Genomic DNA, 19,948 nt, shown 5'->3' on the forward strand with positions numbered 1-19,948 from the left:
TAGTTTACCAAGACTATGGGAAAGAATTACAGAGTGGGCCGGGTATGTTGGAAATGCTCCAAGTCTGGAATCTGGATGGGTGACGGTGAGTCCATTGTAAAACTGGATAAACTAATGTTTTAGAGATTAAGAGCCGAGGCCAACCTCTCGAATGGAGGCTTTTACTGTGGGCGAAAACAGAGTTTCCCTATTCTAAATCGAGATCTCTCTTTGCATCCTAGTTCTTGACTTCTTCTCCTAGAGAGAAGTTTTCTTTTTATCTTTGTCATCTCTTCTCATCCGTTCTTTTCTTGGGAGCTTGTCTCTTGGTCCAACAGTGTTTAGATACCGGTCGAGGTATCGGGTCAGTAGTGTCAACCTCTGCTAGATCACAGCCGTTTTTCTTTATGGAGGAGCAACAAGATATGGATATGATACCAGAAAGAAACAGGAAAATAGAGGAGCTACAACAAAATATGTTTAATCTGTTCTTCAAAAAACAACAACAAAGGGTGGTCGAACTAGATTGTCTTAACATTCAAGATCAAATCAATGGGTCTCTCACTCTTATGGGCAAACTATATGGAGGACATACCATCCAATTAGAAGAGCTAAGTGGGGAAATGCATAGATTATGGCAAACAAAGAAAGAAGTTTGTTTGGAAATGGTGGACAGAGAGCATGTCCGAATCACATTTGAAGAGGAGAGTGAACGAACACATGTCCTGGATAATGGGCCATGGAGTGTATATGGGAACATACTCTCCATCAAAGAATGGATTAGGGATAACAAGATGGACGAATATAATTTTGATTTTGTTAAGTTTTGGGTTCAGATATGGGACCTTCCGAAGGCACGCATCAATAAAGCCAATGTGTGGAAGATTGGAGCTGATCTTGGGACGGTTTGTGAAGTTGATCTATCATGCCCGCCAGACTTTAACCAACCAGTAGCTAGAGTGAGAATAGAGATGGATATCAAAGAAAGACTATCCAAGGATCAGAAGGTGAAGCTGGAAACAGGAGATATTTTTGAAGTTAGATTCAAATATGAAAAGCTTCATATCTTTTGTTATTTCTGTGGCATCATTGGGCATGATCAGTATAACTGCCGGATTAGAGCACAGTATATATATAATATCTCAAAATATGGAGGTTCTCCAACAGTCATTAAACCTTTCTTCACAAGTCAGTTGAAAGCAAACAAGTTCTTCAATGGCATAGCTTACACAGGGAAACAGATAGTTACTATAGTAGGCGAGCTGCAAAAGCTAAAGTTGGAGGAGACACCGGCATCTCCGACCTATGGGGGTAGAGGGTACAGTATGCAAGCAAGACAGGAGAGATGGTACAATGCCACGTCAGGAAGAATAAAGGCCAATAGAGACAAAGGAATAGCTTCAGTACCTGTCATCAGGAAAGGGAATCAAGCAACAGGTACTACAACGGCTATGATCCAGTTGGAGGTATCCCCAACGGATATAAATCAAATAAAAGGACCCCCATTGGACAAAAGGACAGTTGGGCCTGAGCGGTATGGGCCAGAAAAAGAGGGTACAAGGATTTTTGGTCTTGGGCCAGACAACACAACAAGCTAGGAAATGGAACATGGGAAGCAGGCAAGACAGCTGGGTCAGAGAAAGGAAATTCAAATAGGCTGGGTGGATCCACAAGAAATACCAAAAAGCGCAAGGGAGATAGTACTGGTGAAAAATAAAGAAATAGTCGGGACCAGGAATCGAAATCAAGAACCTGGAATACAACAGAGTCAAATCAAGTATGATGAAGGAAGTAGGGCACGCCGCCCTCAAAACCTACTCACAGCTATTTTCGAAGGAAAATGACTCTAAAGTCGAGAAAATCCAGCCTAACACATAGGGGATACCAAGCCCGCAAAATCCAGATAAAGGATTTCGATTTCAAAGCAAGGCGACGCGTGGGCGAGGGTTTAAGACAACGGTATCCCGAGGTAAAAAGTAAAAGAACAAAAATCAAGGCATATCAAATGAGTTGGTGCGCATTGAAGAAAAGGAAAAGTTGTCAAATGGAGTGAGTAGAATAGGCAATAAAAGGAAGGGGTGTCTAGAAGTCGGTATAATACGAACTATGGCAGATGATGGGGAATATAGATAGCTACGAAGAAGCATCCGAGGGGCAGTGAAAAGGCCCAAAAGAGCAAAAATACAAACTGATGAAATGAGAAGCAGAGGGGAAGGGCACATGCTCATACCAACAGAAGCACAAATAATTCTAGTATCAAGTGGGTCGAATGAATCACAAGGAGCCCAAGGGGGGGTCTGAAGAAGATAGTATGGCTACTATTTCGACCCCCACCTACGTGGCAAACGTCCATTAGTAGGGGTCTCTATTTTATTCATTTAATCAACAGGGCTAAAGCCCAATTCGCAATATCATGGATCAATGTACAGGCCCATTAACTCATGTGTCTAAGGCTGAACCTTAGCCACATGGCTTGCCACTAATGTACATTGATTTATGTCCAGATTCATTTCTTATCAAAGAGATAATTATCAGTTGAGAGTTATATTCTATCACAATTACTCAAGCAACAAGATTACTTGAGCTACAAGGACTCTCTACTCTACCTATATAAATACCACATTATTTTTTATAAGGAACTACGTGGAAACTTGATCCCTAGAGAATAAATCTTGGGTACGTAGGCAGCCATTATTTGGTTCAGTTTCATCTCCCCCAACATCAAATTCATCTGTTTCTTAGTGTGTTATTTACCATTGCTCTCGTTGTGTTGAAGCAATTTACTGCTGAAACAGCTACCTCCGCAGAACCATCAACAACGGAGTCAGATGAGCTGGGAACAGAATCTGATGAGGAGGGAGACATAGATGACTCTGACGATATGGAGGAAGAGATACAAATAGATGATGAGCATCCTGAACAAGAAGTGATCAACTATGAGGCTCATGACATGGCTGGGTTAGAGGATGATAGTGATGGGTATAAGTCTCAACCAATACCCCTAGCTATGGATCTTTATAGTAGTTAGGAAATTACAGTATGAAGCTGGTATAGAATCAAGCCAAGGTGGAAATGAGCAAGAAGATAAGGGGGAAAGTTGCCCAAAGCATGTCAATAGTAAGGAAGTCGGTGATGATGATACAAACAGTGGGGGTCTGTTATCTTCTCCCCCAGGGTTCGCGGTGGATGTCCCCTTACAGCCACATTTGTCTCCATGACAATACAAGCTTGGAATTATCGGGGGATAAGTACCACCACGGCAGTTCAACAACTAAAGGACCTGTTGGGAAAATTTGAAGTATGTGTGATGTGTCTGTCTGAAACCAAGGCGAGTCAAGAAGGAATAGAAAAGCTAAGTAAACAATTGAAGCTTAATGGGTATTTTGTTGTTCCAGCGGTAGGCTGGAGTGGGGGGTTGGCTATTTTATGGAAGGAAGGGGTGGAAATGGAGATTCTTGGAGCTTCACGAAACCAAGTTACAGGTAAAACAACAAATTATTTTCATAAGGAACCATGGTTTTTTTCCTTTATTTATGGTGAACCTGTTGCACATAACAGAAATAAAGTTTGGAATGAACTGAGGGGAATAGCCCCTTTGGTTCCTGGGCCTTGGATTTTGTTTGGTAATTTTAATGTCATTGCTAGTTTAGATGAAAAGGTATGAGGCAGAAGTAAAATCACTAAAAGCATGGATGAGTTTAATAGATTGATAACTGATATGGGGTTGGTGGATTTGGGTTTTAAAGGCCCTAAATACACCTGGAGTAATAACAGGAGGTCTCACGACCACATTTTGGAAAGGCTTGATAGAGCCTTGGCCACGCCTGATTGGCTAGCTGCCTTCCCCAATGCTCAGATCATGACTTGGGCCAATGCCACTTCTGATCACATATCTCTGTTTATTAATCTAGCTAAGAAAAAGGAAAAGTTGCCTAGACCCTTTAAATTCTTTGACATGTGGTTTAAGCATGAATCTTACATAGAGGTTATTGAAAAAGCTTGGAATTCGATCACTGATGACCTCCCTGATAGCAACTTTATAAAAAAAAGCTGGAAAAAACAAAGAAATACCTCAGTCTGTGGAATAAACATGTGTTTGGGAACATTTTCACCAATATTAAGGCCACCCAAGCCAAGCTTGATTCTGTTCTATCTAAACCTTTCAGCGTTGTTAATTATAACAATGCAAAGAGGTTAAAAGATGAGCTGCAGGATTGGTTCATCAAAGAGGAGGATTTTTGGTATCTATCTTCCAATGCTTGGCTGAAAGATGGAGGTAAAAATACCAAATTATTCCACTTGTCTACTATATACAGAAGGAGAAAAAATACCATAGATAAGATAAGAACAATGAGGGAGATTGGAAGGAGGGTAGAACTGAGGTGGGAGTCTCCCTTAATCAATATTTTAAGGAGATCTTCACCTCAGATCAACCTGAGAGAAATGAGGAGATTCTGGACCTGTTCCAATCTTGTGTGACTCCCAGAGAGAATGAGATTCTCAATACTATGCCAACTAAAGAAGAAGTATGGGCGGTGGTCAAGAAGATGGGGAGCTTAAAGTCCCCTGGACCAGATGGTTTCCAGGGAATTTTCTATCAGAAGTGCTGGGACATTATTGGCCCAGCTGTGACTGATTTTGTTCAGGATTTCTTCAACTTTGGGTTCCTGAATCCTGTGTTTAATGAAACCTATATAGCTTTGATACCAAAGATTGCTAACCCTGATCATGCTTCTAAGTTTAGGCCAATCAGCTTATGTAACTTTGGCTATAAGATTATCTCTAAAATTCTGGCCAACATACTCAAAGGTCTGATTAATAAAATTATATCCCCATTCAAAGGGGATTTTATTAAGGGCAGAAGCATAGAGGATAATGTTGGCCTGACTTGTGAAGTCTTTCACAACATAAAGAACATGAAAACTAAGAATGAGGGCTGGATTGCCCTTAAGCTGGACATGGCCAAGGCTTATGATAGGGTCGAATGGTTCTTTTTGGATAATATCTTGGAAAAACTTGGGTTTAGTGACAAGTGGAGACAAATGATACACCAGTGTGTATCTACTGTCTCTTTTCAAGTCATGCTTAATGGGTCTCCTATTGAGAAATTCTTTCCTGAAAGAGGGATTAGACAAGGGGATCCTCTATCCCCTTACTTGTTCATTTTGGTCTCTGAGGCCTTGTCTAGAATGGTGGCAAGAGCTGAGCAATAGGAGAAGGTACATGGGATAAAAATTAAAAGACATTCCCCTGCTCTCACACATCTGCTATATGCAGATGATTTGATTTTATTCACTAAAGCAAATGTGGTTGAAAGTGGGATTCTGAAGAAGATATTGGATGACTACTGCGGGGCCTCAGGCCAAAAGATAAACTATGAGAAATCCAGTGTGTTCTTCAGTAGGAATGTCAATTATAGACAGAGTATGAGACTCAAGAGGTTCTGGAAGATAAGGAATTTTTCTCCTAAAGAGAAGTACCTTGGAGTGCTTATAATGTTATCAAGGAAAAAGTCTGAGGACTTTGATTACTTGGTTGACAAGATACACAATAAGATCAAAGGCTAGAAAGCAAAGGTGTTATCCCAAGATGGGAGAACCACCCTTATACAAGCTGTTGTTCAGGCCACCCCTCTATATGCCATGTTAACTTACTTGCTTCCTGTGGCTACTTGCAATAAGATTGATAAGACATGTAGAGACTTCTGGTGGTCTAGAAAGGAACAAACTAAATGTGTCCATACCAAAGGGTGGGACTACATATGTCAACCCAAACAATCTGGAGGATTGGGGCTAAAGAAGGCTCGAGATATTAATGTGGCTATGCTTGCTAAGTTACCATGGAAAGCTGCCACAGGTGTTCTATCCCTTTGAACTATAACAATGTTCAGTATATATGGGAAACACTGGATAGGTGATGTGGACAAACCCCCTGATGAAGTCTCCTACTTTTGGAAAGGTATACATAAAACATTTAATGCTATAAGTGGGGGTTTAATTTGGGGAATTGGTAATGGGGAAGCCACATCAGTTCTAAAAGATCCATGACTCAAATGTAATAACAAGCCAATGACCTTGGTAGAACTGGAGGTGGTTGCTCATGTTATGCAAAATCTGGTTGTCTCTGATTTATTTTTGCCAAATAAGAGTGGGTGGGATGAAGCTAAGATAAGGCTCCATTTTGAACCTCTCATCTGTAAGAATATTTTGGAGATTAAGGTTAGGCCTGAGAATGCCTCAGCTGACAAGATAAAATAGAATGAGGACAAGTATGGGACTTTAACAGTCAAGTCAACATACAAGTTCCTTAAACCAGAGGAAGGAATGGGCCAAAGCTCAAGCTGCAATCCCATCACTCTTAAACATGTTTGGAAGGCTTCGCTACCAGCCTACATTCAACTGTTTCTATGGAAGCTGTATATGCAGCTGTTACCCATGGGAAACATGCTAGCTGAGAGAAAGATAAAGGGGGACTTCTCCTGCCCTTATTATCTAAGGGAGCTAGAATCAATTGATCATTTGTTCTTCACTTGTGACTGGACAATAGCTGTGTGGTTTAGCTCCAACATAGGAATAAGGATTCACAAGGCACAACAACTTTCTCTAAGGGAAATAATGGACATGATGATATCTTGGAGTTGTAGTAAAGACAAAGACCAAGAGTTGGCTAGGATTCATATGGCATTCTTACTCCATCAGATCTGAAAATCCAGAAATGAACTTAAATTTGATAATCGAAGGCCTAACAGAGAAAGGATACTCAGGGAAAGCAGCAGACAAGTAGATATTTGCTATCAAACTCTCAGAGAAGAACATCTCACTCCTAACCCTCTTTCAATTCCAGTTAAAAATAGTTTTGAGGAAGTGTTCCAAATTATCCCAAATGATAGCATTATAATAAGCTTTGATGTGTCTTTTCACAAGCAAACTGGTTGGACGGGAGCTGGTGCAAGAGCATCTGACAGTGAAGGATGTATCATGGGAGCAGCTGTTAGAAGATTCAGGGCCATTAAAGCAGCTGAGGCTGAACTGGAGGCAGCTGAAGTCATAGTCTTGCTGGCAGAGAGTCTTAGGAAACAACATTTTGTGTGTATAAGAGACAATGAGGAGGTGATTAAAGCGCTACAAGGGCATCCATGTCGTTGGGAATGGGAAGCTGTAAAAACTCACATAACCTCCTTGGTGTCAAGTTTTACTTCTTTTGAGTTTAAATGGATTAGTAGGATTTATAATGGGGATGCAGACTCCCTAGCTGCATGGACATATCACCAACTAGGAATCTTTGTTCTTCCAAGTTGTATGGTAGCTTCAAACTGCTCTCCTATGTTCGTTTGATGGTTTGTCTAATATATGGTAGTATGATTTGCATTGAGAGAGAGAGAGAGAGAGAGAGAGAGAGAGAGAGAGAGAGAGAGAGAGAGAGAGAGAGAGAGAGAGAGAGAGAGAGAGAGAGGCAATGGCACACACTGCAAACCCACATCTTGTGCCACTTTGTCTGGCATAGAATAAAATTACTTAAAAAAAAAACAGAGAAAACAAGATGTGGTGGAAACACATGCCATATTGAGCAACTTCAACTAGCGCTGAATGAACTCTCTATCCCTCAAATTACTCTTTATATATAGGGAGTAAAAACTGCTCGGATTTGCCACCACTTATTGTGTTCGTAAAATTCTACCTTTTCAAGTGCAATATACAGTGGAGTTAATAAAAACTCTCTAGTTAAGCGTGGAAGTAGGTTCAAGATGGGTAACTTTTTGAGAAATTCTGTTGGGATAAAAACCTCATATTGATGGTGATTCGCAATAGCAAACTAGGAACAATATCAATATTGGGCCGCAGGATTGGATGATAGTTACATTGTTGGTGCGAAGAGTACTTATATATGAGAATGTCCCTACTAGGTTCTCCATATCTCCATCACTGAATATTTATTTTCCAGTAAAGAGAAAGACAAACACGATCAAATAATTGTTGACATACAATTACATGCCTTAAGTAGGGAAACTAAAGGATTGTCAAGTCATTTGACTTAATATATAAGTCGATCTCGGAATTCCTTCGGACAGTTCAAAAAATTATAATTTGCATTTTTCAACTCTAATATTGTTATTTCGATTTCTTTAAAAAATGGAAATATTCATCGAGAAAATGGTTGAATACATATTTTACCAATGTTAAATCTAAAAGAATAAAATGACTATTTTTTACGAGGTTCCCCTAAAGCTAGTTAGATCCTTTTGCTAAAATTTTGTCATTTAACATCTCCAAGAGCACTTCAATGTTGGTATATTTTATATTTCATCTCGTGTCTCCAAAAGTTATATGTGATGACAATCATGAAATGTCGAAAGTTTCCAATGCAGAATCACGCAATCCAGTCAAATGTTTTGGGGTGTTCTTAAATTAATTTCAAAATTGGTTGTATTGCGATTTTTGGGTCATATATCAATCGACAAGGTTGTTGTCGTTGTCACCTGTTGCAAGCGGACCAATTATCATCACCGTTCACCAGTGCTTGACTCTACATTCTCTTGTTCCTCCAAGTGAGTTGATTTTCGATTCATAAATATCTATCGTTTATAATTTTTCGATAATTTCCTTTTATCTCTCAATGTCTAGCTACGGCTCTATACTTATCGAACGTGTGTTACAAATGGAGAATGCTTAAGAAAGTTTGATATCCCAAAGAATAATCCATCTGTCTAATAAGATAGGGTTTTTTTTTTCCACACTACAGGACAAAATTATAATAAAAGACAGTATGAATCATTTCTAGCATGATCTAACGATTACTGAGTGGCCGATCAACCTCGAGATAAGAGTTCCAATTAGAATTTTGAAACGGGACACTGATAGGAACGGATCCTACTTGGATTTTTTTGGGCTTTTCGCACACCAAGTTGCGGGTTCGAGCCTAGAGAAATACGAGTTTGGGTTTTTTTTTATTCAAATCTTCTTAAAAACACACTAGCCTCTACTACTTACCCTCCACTCCGGAGTCTCCACCACTTGAGTAGGCTGGACAGAAAATAATAATAATAATAATCTCCTTTCAACCTTTACAGGTCTTGCTCCACTTCCACAATCTATTGTTATTGTTTGGTTCGATGATCTAAAACCGTTTAAGATGAATTTTATTGAGCCCTCTAGCTTATTTGTTTTTTCTTTTCGAATTAAAAAATTGGTATCAAAGAAATGTGTACCATTTTTTAGCTTCGTGCTGGCGTCATGGAGGTGGAGACAACTTCCGAGAGATCGAAGCTGGCATCGTTGCTGTTCCGCAGTCACCCCAGATTTCAAATAAGTATTTTGTTGTTCTAAGAGATTTAAAGCCGTTCAAGGTGAAATTTATTAAACCCTCTAGCTTATTTGTTTTTCCTTTTTGAATTAAGAAATGGGTATCAAAGAAATGTGTACCATTTTTTTTTAACTTTGTGCTGGTGTCGTTACTGGATAGTGTAAATAAAATGACATAAGCTAAAAAATATACTTATTTAGTTCATACTAGAAACCATCGATAGTGGAGAATGTAAATAAAATTACATAAGCTAAAAAGTACACTTATTTAGTTCAGACTAGAAACCATCGATAGTAGATAATGTAAATAGAATGACAAAAACTAAAAAAGTATACTTAATTAGAATTAGAATTTTTTGTTAATTCCTATATATATCTAGAGTAGTAAAAAAAAAACTCAACAACTCAAACTCTTGCCAATTTGTTATAATTTCAATATCTAATATGAATAAGCTGACACCAAAATAATGAAAATTCGAGAACCATCTCTTTTGTAAACAAAATGCTAAATGTATCAAGTCTAAAAAAATCATGTGTACGTGGTTTGCTTGCAGGTACCAAGTTAAATTGCCATAATTTTTCAGTGACATGATTGCAGTCGTTACTCCATGGCACATTTATCCACATGGTAGCAGAATGATGTGAACAATATGCATAGAGGGGAGAATGAGATAAATGAGGAGCTCAATCAGTGGACGTGGAGTATTTATTTTATTTTATTATTCCATTTCATTACTAGAATTAGCCCTAGGTGAAAAATTATGCAAAGTCTTCTTTAATATTTAATGACTTGTCTAGAACCATCCCTTTTGTAAACGAAATGCTAACTGTATAAATTCTAAAAAAATCATGTGTATGTGGTTTGTTTGCAGGTACCAAGTTAAATTGCCATAACTTTTCAGTGACATGATTGCAGTCATTGCTCCATGACACATTTATCCATATGGTAGCAGAATGATGTGAACAGTATGCATAGAGGGGAGAATGAGAGAAACGAGGAGCTCAATCAGTGGGCGTGGAGTATTTATTTTATTTTATTTTTTCCTTTTATTACTAGAATTAGCCCTAGGTGAAAAATTATGCAAAATCTTCTTTAATGTTTAATGACTTGTCTAGAACCATTCATTTTGTAAACAAAATGCTAAATGTATAAAGTCTAAAAAAATCATGTGTATGTGGTTTGCTTACAGGTACTAAGTTAAATTGCCATAACTTTTCAGTGACATGATTGCAGTCATTGCTCCATGACACATTTATCCATATGGTAGCAGAATGATGTGAACAGTATGCATAAAGGGGAGAATGAGATAAACGAGGAGCTCAATCAGTGGGCGTGGAGTATTTATTTTATTTTATTTTTCCATTTTATTACTATAATTAGGCATCGGTGAAAAATTATGCAAAGTATTATTTAATGTTTAATGAGTTGTCTTTTAGTTTTAGAAGTAATTTGTGTTATGTATAAATATGAAGTTATATATTTTGGTATGGCTGATCTATGAGAATTGTATTGTTTGATTTTCATATTATGACAAGATTTAGATTTTCAAAATATTGAAAATACAAAAGAGACTCTGCTAAATTTTTTTATTTAAAAATAAATAAAAATGATGATGCTCTTAATTGAAGACTTTCTCCTCTTATTTCCCTCATTCTCATTCTAATATGTATTGAATTAATGAATGTATAAGTAGAAGCTCATGTGTAACGAGTTAGTTTGTGAGAAATGAAATTCATAAAATTGCAATAATTAAGCTCACGAATTATTCCAAAACAAACAAGACCATAAAAAAGAGTTTAATAACTCTATCCAATCTTCCATACTGTTTTACATTTAGCAGTTAAGATTTCATCCTACGGTAGGTTGAGAAATGAGAAGTCACTGTGATGGACTCTAATACCTCAACAGTTGTTTTAAATTAAGCAAATAAACTAATAATGGTTTAACCGGTAATTAAAATTCTTGATCAATTTAGTAAATAAAATTTATATATTTTCACCAAAGAAAGTTGATAAAAAAAAAAAAAAAAACAAGACCCAGATTCAAAAGCAGACAGAACGAGAGCGGAGAAATAAAAAGAATCAAAATTCCTCCTCCCATTCAATCTCCACACGATCTATCACCACCAGAAAACCACCATTCCTAGATCTCGAAATGGACGATTTTCCAGGTTTGAAAGATTTCGGTATTCGTCCCCAAGGTAAAGCTGCTCCAATGAATAGTAATAACAATAGCAACAGATCTTCCTCTTTTTCATCAGGGGTAAGAAACAAACCACCTTCAATTCTTGACGACACTAATTTGTTATTTAGATCATCTTCAAAAACCCATGATTTTGATAATAATCATTTCGATATGGAATCGATATTTCAAAGTGGGTCAAGTAATAATAATAATAATTTTTATTCATCTGGATTAAAGTCTCCGTCTTTACCTGTTTTCGATAAGCCTGTTTATGATGATGATGGTGGTGGTGGTGGTGGTGGGGATATATTTCATAATTTACCCGGTATGAAAAGTGCCACGACTTCAGTTAATGACCATGATAATGTTTTCGCGCCGTTTGCTTCACCACCACCGCCTAAGGATCATTTTGATGATTTGCTTGGGAGTTTGGGTAGAAATGAGAGGAGTGAATCGGTTAGTAGGAGATCGGAGAAAGATGTGTCTGATTTCGATGATTTGATTCCTGGGTTTGGCGGTACCAGTCCTCCAATTACCAGGTACGCCTTATTATTAACCACTGTTTTACTTATGTTTATATTTAGTTATTGCTGTTCTATGATTCACTTTAAATTACCAAATGTCATTTGGTTTACTTGATAGTTAGGATGGTGGCAAGTGAATGATTTGATCTATTCTTGATAGAGTGTGTTTGCAGTACTCTTTCATAAGGTCCTATATTCTAGCATTGAGGTATGTCTTTAATGGTTAAAAGGAAACATTGTTCTGGAAGGTGAAGATGATGTTCTTCCTTTGGTCTTAATTGGTAAGACCTAGGGATGCGAGTAGTACATTTTAATCTTATCACGTGACTATAATTGTGTGCATCATATGTTTTTAAAAGATATAGAGGACCTGGTTAGGGCACCTGACACTCTTTCAGATACATGCAACTTCCGTGCTGTTACTTTTGGAGTTCATCACTTCTCAATAAGCACTTTCTGGAGAAAATCACAGAAAAATCCTATTGTGAAGTCTTAGCCAAACAATATGTGCTTCACAGAAATTATTTTTTATTATTAATATTAAGAGGATATTGTCAGATAAATAATTCCCTCTAGGATGCATTATTTAGTTGGGTCTATCTAAATAGGATACAAATGATTGATATGAGTTTTTGGTTATTCTCAACGCGTGTCCTCTTTGCAAGGATGAGGAAGAGGATGTTGATCATTTGCTTATCTCTTGTCCGTTCTCTAGATGTATGTGTGGGGGGAGGTCTTTTTAACTTTTTTCTTTATCAAGCCTTGGGTCCAGCAGACAACGTGAATGAAGCTTTTGGCGAGGATACCATTGTTCGCCCACTACCTTCTGTTACCTAGTAACTTGCTAAACATTCCAAAAAGCTATGGAAGCGAAGGAATATGAAAATATTCTAGCATGAGGAGACGAAGCTTCAAATGATTATACTTCACCTTATAGAAGTTTTGTTTGATTGGGCTTCGGGGAAGTTAAGTTTTAGATGGATGAGTTTTCATGACTTTGTGTGTGTTTGGTTCGCCATTGCATTGGAAACTTGATGTAAAGTAGCCATAGTGGTCTTAGGTTTGTGCTTTCCTTACCGCCTTGCAAAGGAAGGATGAGGTGGATTGTCATATTCGATACTCTGCTAATAAGTTTGTAATCATGAATACTCCCATAAATATATTTTACCATCAAAAGGTAGGGGAACATGTTAAGCCAGTTTAGTTCTGCAAATGAATTATATAGCTTCATCGCTCTCAACTATAATTTCGTTTGTTGCTCAGTATCATGTTGCCGTGATTAAATAGTTTTGTCGTTCTAAACTATAATCCATTTTTTTTTTACTTCCTCAAACATATTTTAGTTGATATTCAAAATTAACGATAAAAGGGATTTCGAGGTCAAGCATGCAACACATTGCGCTGCAAGTCCCTTCCGAATGGCAAAACCTAATTTTTTTAGAAGGATATCGCTAAGTTTGTTGCACAACAATCATGACTGCTATTGATTGATTTATTTTTTCAAACTCGTGCTGTTGGATTTAGCCATATGTTTCTTCATTTGATACTGTTTTGACTTTTGCAATGAGATCAAAGCTTATTATGTATTTCTTTATTTAGTTATGTCGTGTTTTGAGTGCTACAAATATCACATGATGTTTGAATTCTCCAACATAATAATTTATGCTCAGGGAAACTTCAGTATCCAGTCAGCCACAACGGTCAACTGTTCCTTTAAGTAAATCAACTGGTGCGTTGGATGATCCATTTGTAATTATAGAACCAGGTTCAGTCCCAGCATATGAATCCTCGGAGATCTTCAGTGACCCACTGGAGCAAATAAATAAGGCGCATAAGTCTGACCACACAAATGTTAAAAGCTCATCTAGTAATGGAGTATTCGATGGCTTGAATTCCCTTGATGACCTAGCGACATCTGTGCCTTCATTTTCATCTGGCACTAAAAACAGAGTGAAGGAAAAGAGTCCTTTAAAGACAAGGGTAGATGCACCCTCAATGCATAAAGCTGCTTGTGGAGAAGCGACCGAAGAGCCTTCCTTTAAAACCTCTAAAGATGCTTCTCCAAAGGTCTCTGTATATAATTACTGGGAATGTCATCAATCCCAGTATGATGTGCTCTTTTTTTCTTGTAGTTTTTTCCATTTATTTCTCAGTCAAAATTTCCCTTCTTTTAGCTGCACTACTGAGTAGTGTCAATGCAGGTAGAGGTGTCTCCCAAGTTTGAGATAAACATGGATTCAGCGGATGATATATGGATCACCGTCTCTGAGGTTCCTCTTTTCACACAACCTACAAGTGCTCCACCACCTTCAAGGCCTCCTCCTCCTAGGCCTGTACACATCTCAAATGCAGATAAAGGCTCTTTTGCAAGAAAAGCAAAAGAGAATATTAATGAGTTCTCTTCTTTCCAGCATTTCTCTCCAAATTTTCAGAGTCCCTCAACCATGCCTTCATCAGGGAGGAACATTGGTGTATCTTCAATTGAAGAGCTTGAAGATTTTGCAAAGGGTAGGTCTCGAGATCATATTGATGATCGTGCAGATGTTCTTTCCAGTGAAGAGGAGATAGACACAAATTCAAGTGCTGTAGCATCCGCTGCTGCTTTGAAGGTGGCTATGGATAAAGCCGAGGCAACATTCAAGCAGAGAGAGAGAGAGAATGTAAGGACTGGTAGAAGCAGGGAATCTACCCAGCAAGAGAAGGATGAGAAAGCTTTGCACGAGGCTCGAGAGCAAGAAATAAGAGAAAAACAGGAGAGATTAGACCGTGAACGGGAGCAGAGAGAAAGGGAGGAGAAAGAGAGAGAGCGAAGGAGGCTGGAGAAAGAGAGGGAGCGGGAGCGACTGGCTGTTGAAAGAGCTACAAGGGAGGCACGTGAGAGAGCAGCTGCTGATGCTCGCCTAAGGGTGTAAAAGGCTGCTGTTGATAAGGTCAATGCTGAGGCACGTGAGCGTGCCGAACGTGCTGCTGTGCAGAGAATACAAGCTCAGGCACGTGAAGGGCAGCAGCCGACGCTAAGGAAAGAGCAGAGAAGGTAGCTGCAGAAGCAAAAGAGAGAGCTGCTGTTGCAAGAGCTGAAGCAGACGCACGGCAAAGAGCAGAGCAAGCTTCTGCTGAGAGGGCAACTGCAGAGGCTCGTGAGAGGGCTGCTACAGAGGCTCGTGAGAGGGCTGCTGCGAGAGAGAGTCAACAAAAGAATGAGAATGATCTGGAGTCTTTCTTCGGCGGTAGAGCTAGCAGTGCACCAAGGCCTAACAGAACCACAACTTCGGTACGCTTAGGGGAATAAGATTAGAAGCAAGTTCTTTTTTTTTTTCTGAAATATTAGCAGACTATTATTTTCGTCTTTGCTTTCTGCATCAGGAGTCTACTTTTGAGTCCCAATTTAAAAAAAAAACCAGCACCTGAAACAGCCCGTCGGACATCTTCTGGAACCTCGTCGACCATGCGGAAGGCATCCTCAACTACAAATATTGTTGATGATCTCACTTCAATCTTTGGAGGTAATCTTGTTGATTTTACACTTTCTCTTGTGCCAGTAAGAAGCCTTCCTGGCAATAGTAATCAAGAGAGCTCCCAGAAAGTATGCTAATTGCTTAAATTCTACTTTGTTAAAGGTGCTTCGTCATCTGGAGAATTCCAGGACGTTGAGGGGGAAACTGAAGAAAGACGAAGAGCGAGACTGGATCGCCACCAACGTACACAGGAGCGCGCGGTCTGTGGAGATTAGCTTTTCCCTACTTGTTTGTGTTTATGATTATCTTTACTTGTCATCTTGTAAACGTAGAAAACCTATTTAAGTGCATTGACTAGTTTCATACTAAATTATTCATCAATATTATTTCTCTGTTTTTATGAAAATTGTTGTGAAGTTTTTGATTGAGTCTCTGTCCTCAGGCAAAAGCATTGGCAGAAAAGAATGAGCGTGACCGTCAAACTCAGAGAGATCAGACAGAGAGACATGTAAGTTTTGCAGATCAACACTGTTACAGTTTGCTCCTGCTGTTATGAGTTTATATCTAAAAATGCCTCTGCTGTAGATATTAACACTTCCATCCAATCAGTTTTTTTAGATGCTTAGCACTTATAAAGGAGTTGTGTTTCTCATGTACGCCTTCTATCGAGCACTTGAAATAAACATCACTTCTCAAATCTTGCTTTGTTGTTTGTTACAGAGGATTGCGGAGACACTGGATGTTGAGATAAAGCGGTGGTCTGCAGGGAAACAAGGGAATTTGCGGGCTCTACTCTCAACATTGCAATATGTGCGTTCTTGAATATATAAGATACATTATTGTGCTTATATTTTGGCACATGCTGCTCTGCTAGGTTATCCATATATTAATCATTGAACTTTTTGTTTCTAAGTAAATAGAAAATACGATTTACAAACTACTAGCTGTTTAAATTATTTCAAAATAAATAGCTAAAAGGACTTATTATTGAGCTTTGTTTAACAGTTGACCATTACGACCAAAGAATGTCACCATAATGTTACAGACCTGTTATCTTGGAGACGAAGACTCCACTTTTTACAATGATGCTTTCTGCCCTTAGGTTTGAGTTCATGTGAGAGTGCCTCAATCTTCTTTGAGATAGTGAAGGGTTGTCAGGTCACTGGGCTAGCTTTTTTTTTTGCGTGTTATAGCGGGGATAATAAGATTAGACTTAATATTTGTTTTTCGTTTTATAATCTTCCAGAAGCACATTTTCTAGTATGAATCACTAGAGTTGCCTTATTTATTGCGCCGTCATATGGTGCTTCATCCTATGTGTTTGTGGTTCATTAGGGTCCTTTATGATAAGAGCACATGCCAATGGTGGTCCTTCTTGAATTAACCAAATATCTCTCTGGATAATGTTGGTTATTATGGCTAAAGTAATTAGGAGCATAGTACAAAATATCGCGATATATGACGATATGTGTAGAGATATATGAGACTGCAAATATCGGTGATATTTCGACGATTTCAATAATATTTATGATATTTGGAGATATATTGCGATATTTGGAGATATTTTGTGTAGGTAATAATTTTATTTAATATTTACTATTATATTTCAAATAAATACAAAATATATATCATGATATATCAAGAAATATCCATAATATCCACGATATTTGTTGATGTTTTGGATATATCCACGATATTTGCATGTGAAACAATGTAAAATATCCCCAAAGAGAAGGATATATCCACGATACATATCAAGAAATTGAGTATCGATAAATACCCATATCCCGATTTTGTACTTTGATTAGGAGTTCCCTTTTTCCTTTTCTTTCCTGAAATTTCTGGATACCATCTTATCTCCTTCATCCTTTGAGCAGGTACTCTGGCCTGAGTGTGGCTGGGAGACAGTTTCTCTGACTGATTTGATTACTGGTGCTTCAGTGAAGAAGTTTTATAGAAAGGCAACCTTGTGCGTCCATCCTGATAAGGTGCAACAGAAAGGAGCTAATCTTCAACAGAAGTATATAGCAGAGAAGGTGTTTGATCTCCTCAAGGTAACATTATTTGGTTATTTAATTTTTTGTCAAAACCAATGCAATCAGATTCTTCCTTTCCAGTTTGCTACTTCTCTCAGGTGTTCATCCAGATAAATTTGAATTAGAAACCATACGAGAACCCTAATGTCATCTTGTGTATTCTCATCGGAGCTTTGTTTTTTGTTCAGTGGAAGTTCCAGTATAATATTTTACAGTCGCCCTCCCCCACCTGGAATTAATATTCTGGATACTTGCTTGATCCAATTTGATTAAGAAGAAATGTTGAGTTTGTTGGAGTATATTAATTCACTGGGCAAGTGAGTCAGTAGCAATCCATTCACGAGTTTTAACTTTTTAGAGTGTGATTCGAAATCTCATGAATTTAATTTTCAATAAAGTGATAAAGTTCTTCCTAATTTATTGTTTTCCATTGCTACATCAACCTAACTATAGCTCTTGGTAGGTTCCTGTCATTTCTTATTTATTTCAGTTATTATTTGGTAGTAGCAAGGTTTAATATATCCATTCCACATAAAAGAATTAATTAGGCCTTCCACTTCTTCTCGTACCAGCTTGAGTGCACCTCTCTGCATATGCGTGGTTCCTCCACCAGGGGTAAAAATGGGTGCATAATGATCCTCACTTCAAGTGGGGAAGAAACATATAAGAAAAATATAGGTTTCTACTCAAAAAAGAAGTGAAAATATTGAACCCTCTGGTATGGTGGTTTAGTTAACCATTTGGCTAGAAGATATGGTACTTACGTTTTCGTCCATTCTAAATTGATTTGTGCAGTGCTTATATTAAAAGTCATGTTGGAGTATCACCATGATGTCACTAACCATTGTTGCATGTGAAGATAAAGTGTGACAACTTTGATGTTTTACGTTAATGTTATGGTATGAGCATTGCTTCACTTTTACTTGGAAAAATGAAAACAGGAAGCTTGGAACAAGTTCAATTCGGAGGAGCTCTTTTGAAGACTTGTCAAATTTTCTCATATTCCTAGCCACTTTAACTGGAAAAGGCTAATTTATTGGGGATGAAAAATTAAAATCGATAATGGCAATGGCGGAGTAATTCTGTGTTCCCGCCATCGTTCCTGCTGCTTGGTGTTGCGCTATACATAGTCATGGAAATTCCAAATATTTCCCAAAAGTTGCTGTTCCTCCCAAAAGATGCATTTTGTTTATGTTTGTAAATTGTTGGTGCTCTGGAGATGTATGGGTTAAATGTTCAGTCTGTATACGGAATGGCTGAAATGTAGAGTAGCATTTCTTCACGCCAGTTTGTTCTCACCCAGTTGTGAACTTCTTTGGCCATACCACTCGCGTATTTTTGTGTCAATATTTTTTTATTTTTTTGTCTCATTTCTTTGTTGGTTTCCTTGTGAGAGGTTGATCAATTAAACGGTTGTCAACATGCTTCTGGTATTACTATTTGAAAGTGGGATGCCCACGAATATGTTACTTTTAAAATGAGATTACTTTCTGTTGTACTGACTACCGACTTCTGTGTTCTTTTGCCAAAATGGTCTGGCACTTCTTTCTCTGAAGTTGTTTTTGAAAGTCTGAACGTTGTAACTTGATTTTCTTTGCAATGCATAATCTTGTTAAGAATTAAGAGTAGGATGTTCAACAACACCCCCAAACTAATTGCTATTGATAAAGAAGACTAAGTTTAAATACAGGAGGATACGGAGGAAGATAACACCAGTTCTGCGAATTTAAATACAACCTCCTCGGAGGCGTTGAGTACCATCAAAGATTTGCAAGTATGGATCCACTTCTCTAGTGTCTCTAAGGCTGAGTCCAATGGTTTTGGACTCTTTATCTTTATTCTTCAATTTAATAGTATTTTACAGATATAGATAAGGAAATTGTCACCAAGTACGGTACGGGGTTTAAAACGGTGTATTTGAAAAAAAAATAGTTCGTGTTTTAAACGGAACGTTTCGGAAAAAAAACGGAAAAAAAAAAGCGTAAAAAAACGTGGGGCATAAAAACGGGTTTAAAACGTATAATACATAAAAGAAACGGTAAAAACCGATGATAAATAATATAACAGATAAATAATTTGATTTTTTTTATAAGAGTGGAAAAAAGAATTGACACATAAAATAAAAATAAAAATAATACAAATGAAAGAAAATTCAAATACATGAAAGTATCAAATTATCATTACTCATCCAAATACTAGAAGTTTTAGATTCAGTACCAAAACACGACTCTAAATAAGATACTACTAATTACCAACCATAATGACATAATCAAGTTCTACAAATAAGTTAATAACTTTAAAATTTATAATTAATTATTAATAGTCCAAAACAAAATAAAACTGTCTCAATAAGTCAATCTAATGTCCAGTCTTCAAAAAGGTAAACTCCAAATCCCCTTTTTCTTCTTCGTGTTTTCTTTTAGATTAAAATAATAATAATAATAATAATAATAATAATAATAATAATAAT

The 19,948-nt window shown here is 37.6% G+C and overlaps 1 protein-coding gene across 1 annotated transcript; it reads left to right on the forward strand.

Moving 5' to 3' along the window:
• Positions 1–11,290: 11,290 nt before the first annotated feature.
• LOC147490814 (auxilin-related protein 2-like) lies at positions 11,291–18,980 on the forward strand. The gene is given in 11 exon segments (XM_086569550.1): positions 11,291–12,002; positions 13,658–14,054; positions 14,189–14,981; positions 14,984–15,258; positions 15,351–15,389; positions 15,391–15,490; positions 15,605–15,702; positions 15,885–15,950; positions 16,163–16,252; positions 17,320–17,496; positions 18,420–18,980. Coding segments are annotated over 11 exon segments (2,643 nt in total). The 5' UTR covers positions 11,291–11,433; the 3' UTR covers positions 18,459–18,980.
• The last annotated feature ends 968 nt before the right edge of the window (positions 18,981–19,948 follow it).

This window comes from Coptis chinensis, chromosome 6 (genome assembly GCF_015680905.1).
Source record: "Coptis chinensis isolate HL-2020 chromosome 6, ASM1568090v1, whole genome shotgun sequence".
NCBI lineage: Eukaryota > Viridiplantae > Streptophyta > Magnoliopsida > Ranunculales > Ranunculaceae > Coptis > Coptis chinensis.